Source organism: Haliotis rubra, unplaced genomic scaffold (assembly GCF_003918875.1).
Source record: "Haliotis rubra isolate DU_JTF1 unplaced genomic scaffold, ASM391887v1 Scf1316, whole genome shotgun sequence".
NCBI lineage: Eukaryota > Metazoa > Mollusca > Gastropoda > Lepetellida > Haliotidae > Haliotis > Haliotis rubra.
Genome location: NW_025765244.1, coordinates 201,685 through 211,980, shown reverse-complemented (window position 1 = coordinate 211,980; position 10,296 = coordinate 201,685). Strand labels below are relative to the sequence as shown.

The 10,296-nt window shown below is 38.0% G+C and overlaps 1 protein-coding gene across 1 annotated transcript; it reads left to right on the top strand.

Annotated features, from left to right (window-relative positions):
• The first annotated feature begins 7,228 nt into the window (after positions 1-7,228).
• Positions 7,229-9,952, top strand: LOC124267504 (ankyrin repeat domain-containing protein 29-like). The gene is made up of 5 exons (XM_046702426.1): positions 7,229-7,253; positions 7,820-7,885; positions 8,304-8,360; positions 9,182-9,423; positions 9,625-9,952. The coding sequence occupies exons 1-5, from the start codon at positions 7,229-7,231 to the stop codon at positions 9,796-9,798; spliced, it is 564 nt and encodes a 187-aa protein (XP_046558382.1). The 3' UTR covers positions 9,799-9,952.
• Positions 9,953-10,296: the final 344 nt, after the last annotated feature.

Here is a 10,296-nt window from a genome sequence, read left to right as displayed (position 1 = left end):
CCTTGTGGAGATAGAGTCATTTGATATCACGCTGCGCATAACACTATTATTTATAAAATATCTGTTTGCATAATCATTTTACACTTTATGGTATCTTGAAATTGGCGGCCATTTTGAAAAATACCATTAAGGTAGAATTGCAGAACTTTGTATCTACTTGTACATGGCAATGTTTGACTTACTGAAAAATTCAGCTTTCTACTATTTTTTCCAATGCATACCTATTGTTTTTGTGTCTAATGCTCCTGGCCTATTGGTCAGTTAATGAAAACAAAAGGAAAATGAACAAACCAGCAGATTGCCAGAATGTCTCGGACTGCTTACATGTCAAGATTTATGTATATACGAAACTTGAAGAATCAAACTCCGGCGTAAACTGGTGCCAGCGTCAGTGAACAGGGCCATTTTGAAATTTGCCTGATAGTGATGTCATACGTACGTCAACATTGTAATACATATTTGGTATTTTCATTGAGGTGAGGCTATGAATGAAAATACACGATCAATCTGCCCTGCTTGCTCACATTTTCAGTTCTTATGCTTCTTTCGTATTTTCACAAACTTTTCTCATGTGATTAATTTTATATCCTTGATTTGGGACTAGACAGGAGACCAGTCTAAAATCAAGTGGCACCAGTTACGTCATAATCAAAAGGGCGGTAACTCTGGCCTGTTTAGCTCGGCAAACAAGGGCCGCGTAATGGTATAACATTTCAGAACTTAATTTGAGGGTTATACTTTCAGTGTAAGAAAAATGAGTATATAATTTCAAACAGTGATATTAAATACTTACAATATTTCACTTTGTTTCACATAAGGATAAATGTGATTTTATCGTGTACACTTCCCCTTTAACTTATGACGTCACATTTATCAACTTACGTATAGTTCTACAATGCACAATCACATAGGCCGCCATGTTAACCCACTGGATGCCGAGGTTTTTTTCAGGCGCACATTTTCGTAAGGTTTGAAAAGTGAGCGTTGTGCGAGAATCGCGCTCGCGTGGTCCTGGATCTGCGTACGGCTATAAAATTACACAGACGTGTAGAATATTAAATTTCCTATACTTTGGTTTAAATATAAATGCAACTACCTCGGCGGTTTGAGAAATAGACACTGCTACATGTTTTCCAAAATTTTGTTATGTGTTAAAAAACAGTAAATGTCTCCGCCTTTTCTCGTGCACCGATAAAAGCACTGTGCTACGATTTTTAAGGCTCCTTGCCGCAAGGCATAATCGCTTGAAAACATCACCAAGGTGCCGACAGTGCTGAAGTTGTTTCTGCAAAAATCTCAAGGCTCTAGGCCCAAAAGCAAAGGGCAGGTAATTCAAAATTAATTCAAAAGCAATTATTTCCGAAATTACGTGTCCAATGACTGCCAAATTTCTGGGGCACCTCTGGAATCCGATTACCTTCAATTTCAACTGCAGGCACCATGGGGCTAAGAGGCACCGTTTGGCCGCCATATTGGATTGAAGGAAATTTGACGATTGTGTGCGTTGGATAGCTAGGATCATGTCGATTCCAGAGCACTAATCATTCTGTCTGTAGACCCCAGGACAACGGAGCAACGGCCTGTTAAAGAGGGAACTATTGGGACACTCAAATAGGAAGAAATAACTTCATGAATTGAAGCAAACAATTGTTTATACGTACATGGGTTGTCAAGACGTGATGAGGTAATTTTACGACGATGTCGTATTGACCACAGTCGGTTTACTCATGACTATCTGCTGAAAAGATGGATGGACCTCCCATGTGTGTCTCTTGCGATAAAGTGTTCACCACCAAGTATTCTGCTTGACTGTGCAGAATTTTCAACTGCAAGTGATGCACATTATGATGCCACAAATCTGAAAGACCTGTTTTCCCGCGTGAGCGGGCATCTCATTGTTAACTACCTGAGGGATGTTGATCTGTATCATAAATTGTAGTTGTGTAATGTAAATAACGAATTGCTTGCTTTTGAATTTGGTGCTATGACATTTTCTGTTTTAAAATATTAATGCAGTGAATATATATGTTTTTAACATAAAACTCATTTGGACTTTGCAATTAAAATGTGTACATCGGCATTTTTCAAACCGTATAGTGACGAGCTCAAGTCTGAATTACTATACATTCAGGCGGAGAGTAACAGTGTAATGGATACTGATACAGACTATAGAAGTATCTCACTAGTGACTTCACACATTCAGTTGTGACAGCGTGTGAGAAAGAGCGTTATGGATATAAATAGACGCTATAGAAATGCAGAGTATCGGGGCGTTGTGTCAACATTTCAATTTGTCTGCTGTTCATATTTAAATGGAAATGGTGTCTACCCACAGTGCATAAAAAATGCGCATCACGACTCGTCAGATACCTCTATCACGACTCGTCAGGTACCTCTATCACGAATCGTCAGATACCTCTATCACGACTCGTCAGGTACCTCTATCACGACTCGTCAGATACCTCTATCACGACTCGTCAGATACCTCTATCACCACTCGTCTGATCGTCAGATACCTCTATCACCTCGTCACTCTATCACGTCAAGATACCTCTATCACCACTCGTCTGATACCTCTATCACCACTCGTCAGATACCTCTATCACGACTCGTCAGGTACCTCTATCACGATTCGTCAGATACCTCTATCACGACTCGTCAGATACCTCTAACGGTAGGAATTCATCATCATGATAAAGAGCATACCAATGTCATGTTTTCAGTCAAATGGCACAAGAGTTGTGTTTACCGACAGTTAAATGTGAATCACGACAAGTCAGCTTCATGTATCGGTGTGTAATGCCGATTAATAGTATAACAATATTATTTTTGACACTGACCTCAGTGAAAAATGTTCTTTTCAATCACAAGACAATTGTCTCAACAGTCTACATAGGAAATATAGTTGCGGGCAACGATGAGGTCTCCTTGGCTTTACTTTCTATCTATTGTATCTGAGGGTTAGATATCATCGTCCAAAACGGAGCCAGAACACATGTTTTGACAGGCGAGGGGATCTTCCAAATACAGCTGGGGTCACGGGGGTCATGTTTTAAGAAGTTCCGGAGAAGAAATAGTTCCTTCTTTAAAAGTATGTATCTTAGTTGTTCTTGGGTCTACATTCAAAACAATTAGTGTTCTGGAATCACCAGGACATCATCTACCATACTACTCAGAAAAACGGAAAACAAAAATAACTGCCAAACGGTACGTTTTAGCGACTTGACCCGTCCAGGCAAAATTGTTTAGAATTCGATTGTGCATCTGTACAAGAAATTTAGAAGTGTCGGAACAATTAGTTCTTGAGATATTTTCTGTCAAACGTTGACATTATCGCCCCTTTGCTATTGGGCCAAGAGCCTAGAGATTTTTAAGGGGAATATCTACACCTCGGTGCGCATCTTTGTGATAAAGTGATTCGGAGCATTGGTTTAGGAGTTAGGTTTGGTACAAAAATCGGCGGAATAATAAATAATAATAATAATAATAATAATAATCCGAACGATTACAATAGGTCTCCTGCCCAGAGGCAAGGAGCCCTAATTACTAAGGTGGGCTTTCTCGATGTTACATCATGTTATGACTGCCAAACCATAGCTTCTCCCGGCAACAGCTGGTGATGTCAAATGGGCAAATAGAATTACCTCCATTAACAATATCCTACTCACAACCAAAACATATGTTAAACATTGTTGTTCACCTGGTGTTTACATATGTTGATTAAATTGTTGCCATTCCATAGATAAGCAACGGAAAATTAAACTGAAGTTATGTGATTGTATGTAAGATGGTTCCTCACAAATGTGCAAAATTTGACTTGGATCATACGAAAATTAAATTCATGAAAATTATTTATGCTATACTAAACTAACATGTAAGTGTATGGAAGTTACGTCCAGTGTCCGAATATAACTGACACGGGTCTGAATAAGCAAGTGAGCGCCAAACTCTGTCATGCTTCCAATAAGCCACGTCACAATGACGTCATAGATGGCCCCTTAGCGTGACTAGTGTCGCTAGTCAGGGCATTTCCAGGCTGGCAGTGAGATGTGTCTGTTGTGTGAGGACAGTAGTGGGGTAAGTTTGTTCATCATACTTTTAGAACTATTAGGGAAATAGATAAGGTTGTGAACAGAGCAAGATAGACAACGACTACTGTAGGGATAAGGCAGCAGGTACTTGTTTCGGCAAGATTACAGAATACCGGATACCTATCCGCCATTTTTATTTTGATTGCGCATTTATTTTTGCGCACTTCCATTTTGTTTCCTTAGCAACGGCACGCGATGAATGAAGGCTGTGTTGAAGCAGCGTTCAATATTAAATATTAAATATTAAAGCCAAAAAAGGTAAGATAATGGGGGTAAAGGGGGTACCCCCCTTTATTTAAAAGCCTTACCTACCTTACCTTGCCAATCAAAAATCACTTACCATCAGAGTGTTCCCACACTGTAGAGTTCCTTTTCCCAGCATGCATTTGAATAATATTTCGACACACGATTACTTTTTACTCTGTTTACGTCAGTGAATGCTGTTAAAATCCCCAGTTTAGGTTTCCTAAACCGGAAGTAAGGTGAGGAATTCGATTTTAACCTTATTTTTTACCTTAAATTCGTATTTTTATTGGATCGCTCGCAGGCTCGCGCTCTCTGTTTCTTCTATATATAGGAGCCTCACGCGCACAATAGAATGTATATAATTAGGTATCCGGTATTCTGTAAGTGTACCCTTGTTTCATACGGACACCGGGACCAAACACATGTAAATATCTCCAAAATTTGGCAAACCAGACATCAGGTTTCAACTCTTCCTGTTTATGTTGTAATCTTTATTTGCGACAGTTTGTAGACATTATGTATGTGTTGATTATGTGTGTACATATGTATGTATTACACTATACACGTGTGTGTTGATTATGTGTGTACATATGTATGTATTACACTATACACGTATGTGTTGATTATGTGTGTACATATGTATGTATTACACTATACACGTATGTGTTGATTATGTGTGTACATATGTATGTATTACACTATACATGTATGTATGTGTGTGATTATGTGTGTACATATGTATGTATTACACTATACACACTATATGTATGTTGATTATGTGTGTACATATGTATGTATTACACTATACACGTATGTGTTGATTATGTGTGTACATTTGTATGTATTACACTATACACGTATGTGTTGATTATGTGTGTACATATGTATGTATTATTACACTATACACGTATGTGTTGATTATGTGTGTACATATGTATGTATTACACTATATACGTATGTGTGTACATATGTATGTTTACACTATACACGATTATGTGTGTACATATGTATGTATTACACTATACACGTATGTGTTGATTATGTGTGTACATATGTATGTATTACACTATACACGTATGTGTTGATTATGTGTGTACATATGTATGTATTACACTATACACGTATGTGTTGATTATGTGTGTACATATGTATGTATTACACTATACACGTATGTGTTGATTATGTGTGTACATTTGTATGTATTACACTATACACGTATGTGTTGATTATGTGTGTACATATGTATGTATTACACTATACACGTATGTGTTGATTATGTGTGTACATATGTATGTATTACACTATACACGTATGTGTTGATTATGTGTGTACATATGTATGTATTACACTATACACGTATGTGTTGATTATGTGTGTACATATGTATGTATTACACTATACACGTATGTGTTGATTATGTGTGTACACATTATGTATGTATTACACTATACATATGTATGTGTTGATTATGTGTGTACATATGTATGTATTACACTATACACGTATGTGTTGATTATGTGTGTACATATGTATGTATTACACTATACACGTATGTGTTGATTATGTGTGTACATATGTATGTATTACACTATACACGTATGTGTTGATTATGTGTGTACATATGTATGTATTACACTATACACGTATGTGTTGATTATGTGTGTACATATGTATGTATTACACTATACACGTATGTGTTGATTATGTGTGTACATATGTATGTATTACACTATACACGTATGTGTTGATTATGTGTGTACATGTATGTATTACACTATACACGTATTATGTGTACATATGTATTACACTATACACGTATGTGTTGATTATGTGTGTACATATGTATGTATTACACTATACACGTATGTGTTGATTATGTGTGTACATATGTATGTATTACACCATACACGTATGTGTTGATTATGTGTGTACATATGTATGTATTACACTGTATGTGTTGATTATGTGTTGATTATGTGTGTATATATGTATGTATTACACTATACACGTATGTGTTGATTATGTGTGTACATTTGTATGTATTACACTATACACGTATGTATGTGTTGATTATGTGTGTACATATGTATGTATTACACTATACACGTATGTGTTGATTATGTGTGTACATATGTATGTATTACACTATACACGTATGTGTTGATTATGTGTGTACATATGTATGTATTACACTATACACGTATGTGTTGATTATGTGTGTACATATGTATGTATTACACTATACACGTATGTGTTGATTATGTGTGTACATATGTATGTTACACTATACACGTATGTGTTGATTATGTGTGTACATATGTATGTATTACACTATACACGTATGTGTTGATTATGTGTGTACATATGTATGTATTACACTATACACGTATGTGTTGATTATGTGTGTACATATGTATGTATTACACTATACATGTATGTGTTGATTATGTGTGTACATATGTATGGATTACACTGTGCACGTATGTGTAAACAATATTATGTACAGGCTGTATGTAAGTGACCCGTGAAGGTCCGGGTTAGAATATTAGCCTGCAGTAACCTATGCTTGTCGTAAGAGGCGACTCAGGGTGGTCAGGCGCGCTGACTTGGTTGACACATGTAATCGGTTCCCAATTGCGCTGATTGATGCTCGTGCTGTTGATAACTGGGTTGTCTGGTCCAGACTCGATTATTTACAGACCGCCACCATATAGCTGGAATATTGCTGAGTGCGGGGTAAAACTCAACTCACTCACTGTATGTAAGTATGGATGGGTCCATCACGATTGACGACAGCACTTACAATTTACCAACTTGTTCTGTTTATCGTAAATATTTTCCTTGATTTATTGTTGTTACTGAAGGAAAAAACCCAGTAAACTATTGATTTCATGGTTCGAGGAAATATTGACACAAGTGTGTGGTTCTCGACAACTTAGGCAATTTTAGTATACACAGTTCTGTCTGACCAATATTTTCTAAAGGTTTTCGTCAGTAAACGAGAAACACTGTCTGTTTGAAATGTGGTCTCCAAGGCTGTCACTGATGAGGTTACAACACGCGACTAGGTGACTCCTATTTACGAGTAATTGTCCAAAATTGATGTACAGGTGTGCGTGTTTATGAATAACTTTGAAATCCGGTTTCTAGGCTTGATCATAGTAAACCATGTCAGTCAGTTTGAACGTTCGCCCTAGTTTTCAAATAATAGCACTGATGGAAGCAAACACTGGGTGAACGTCACGTTGACTGCGTATGCAGCATTTTCATTATTTGCATTATTTAGAAAATACGACAGTAATATGACAAGTGTATAAAGTCCAAGCCATTTGAGCTCACGAACCCCCTTCTGCCAGACTTGAACCCAGACACTTCCATTCCACCAGTGAGTCATTTTGGAGATTGCAGGTACAGACTTCCATGAGAATGGGTGGAAAGAAATACCATACACACAAATCAAAATATTATATTGTTATTTTCAGCACCTGTCTCGGAAACACAGATAGAGTGCGGGAGGCGAGAGGCGGGATCCAACCAGGGCGATAGTGGTGGGTAGTGTTACGTTTTTATGTATATGATGTTATCTAAGGTGAATTTGTTAGAATTATTTTCTTAGTTGACCCACGTACTTTTTGAATAACCTCATCAATAAATAAAATGACAATTTTATACTTTTAAAATCTTTATTAATCTGAACAAAGACACAGCGACTTACTGGAATGGCGTGATACAACCACCCAAGAACCATCACTCAAGACCATCTACCTGCATCATGAATAATACCCTGAACATATGTTTAGCAACAGTACTGGTGCACTGGTGTAGTTGTTTCCATGTCAACTCCTGCACGTCTCTGACGAGAACCACTTTGTGTTGAAGTATTCTACATGACATGTTCTGTGTTGAAGTATTCTACATGACATGTTCTGTGTTGAAGTATTCTACATGACATATTCTGTGTTGCAGCCTGGAGCGAGGGGATAGCACTGATACCTGGGTCTTCACAGAAGTCTGATGTACACGGTAGGTGGGGGAATATTGTGGACCAGATGTGCTAGTCGCATTGTGTATACACTAATACTCTACATGATATATTGTCAGCTCAACAGATGTGTAAGAAAGCTTGTTTCAATACATTCAATGTATATAATGTCAGAATACATTCAATGTATATAATGTCGGAATACATTCAATGTATATAATGTCGGAATACATTCAATGTATATAATGTCAGAATACATTCAATGTATATAATGTCAGAATACATTCAATGTATATAATGTCAGAATACATTCAATGTATATAATGTCAGAATACATTCAATGTATATAATGTCAGAATACATTCAATGTATATAATGTCAAAATATAGAATACATTCAATGTATTAATGTTACATTCAATGTATATAATGTCAGGTCACACTCAATGTATATAATGTCAGAATACATTCAATGTATATAATGTCAAAATACATTCAATGTATATTTTCAGAATACATTCAATGTATATAATATCAGAATACATACAATGTATATAATGTCAGAATACATTCAATGTATATAATGTCAGAATACATTCAATGTATATAATGTCAGAATACATTCAATGTATATAATGTCAGAATACATTCAATACTTGCATCAGTGACCACACTTATTGACTTATGAACACAGTTTTTATTCTAGTTCTTGTGATTCCCTGTACACCCGCCATGTTGCTGTCAGCCATACTGCATGTATAGATAATGTATCGAGTGTTTTGTATCATCAGTGTAAGATGTGAACAATGTAGCTGTAAGATGAAGATGTCCGACCTGTGTACAGAGTTTACTTTGTGTTACAGCGACACCGACTCCCGCACGTGGAGACACCAGGGCATACGCTGACCTCCATGACGCCTGCTGGAATGGGAACCTGGCGGAGGTGAAGCGGATCCTGGACACAGGTCGGGCTGACGTCAACTGTAGAGATGTGCTCGGGTTGACACCGGTGATGTCGGCAGCATGGGGGGGACACAGGGATGTGGTGGAGCTCCTTGTGATTCGAGGTGCTGATGTGTCACTGATGGACAATGTCGGTGACAACATCCTTCACTACGCCGGTAGAGGAGTAGACCGGAAGACAGTGGAGTTTGTCCTGCCTCTGGACGGGGTGAACATCAACAGTAGAGGATGGAGGAGCTGGACACCGGTGATGTGGGCAGCATGGTTGAAGCACAGAGATGTGGTGGAGCTCCTTGTGAGTCGAGGTGCTGATGTGTCACTGGTGGACGTGAACGGTAACAACATCCTTCACTGGGCCTGTGGGAGAGGAGACAGGAAGACAGTGGAGTTTGTCCTGTCTCTGGACGGGGTGGACATCAACGCCAGGAACAACTACGGGAAGACAGCGGCCGACGTGGCGAGAGACAGGGGACATCATCAACTGTCGGATCTCTTGGTGTCACATGGTACACAGTGAAGTGAATGTAGTGTTGACGTAGACAGTGATGGAGGACATGTCGTGACTGACACTAACGTGGTGTGGGACGTTCACGTCGTCGCGTTGTTTATAATTCAGTATGAAGGTGAGAATATTTGTTGTGTTTGAAGAGAAATAAAACTTGTTGAGAACATTTTCAGACATTTTGTTGTTTATGGAACTTTACATGATCAGGTAAGGATACTGTTGCCTGTAAATATTGATGATATATGATCCCTGCATCTCGTCATGTAGTTCTGTTTTAATTATGTGTCATAATTTTATCATTAATCGTGAAACAGACAACAACAAACTGTTTGTTTACATCTCGCTGCACTCTGACCTCGGACTGAGCCGAGGTTCGCCAGGTGACGTGCCGCCAAATCTAAAGTGACGTCACACTGCTTATGATGTCATAGTATTACCTCTGCGAGGTTGTTGTGACGTTAAACTCTAGATCTATAGAGAATACTACACGAGGTCTCATTACGTACGAAT

Coding starts and splice junctions, on each gene's coding strand:
- LOC124267504 (XM_046702426.1), top strand. CDS start 7,229: ATGGTTCGAGGAAATATTGACACAA. Junction 7,886..8,303: donor ATCCAACCAGGGCGATAGTG/GTGGGTAGTGTT, acceptor TCTGTGTTGCAG/CCTGGAGCGAGGGGATAGCA. Junction 9,424..9,624: donor TGGACAATGTCGGTGACAAC/ATCCTTCACTAC, acceptor AACGGTAACAAC/ATCCTTCACTGGGCCTGTGG.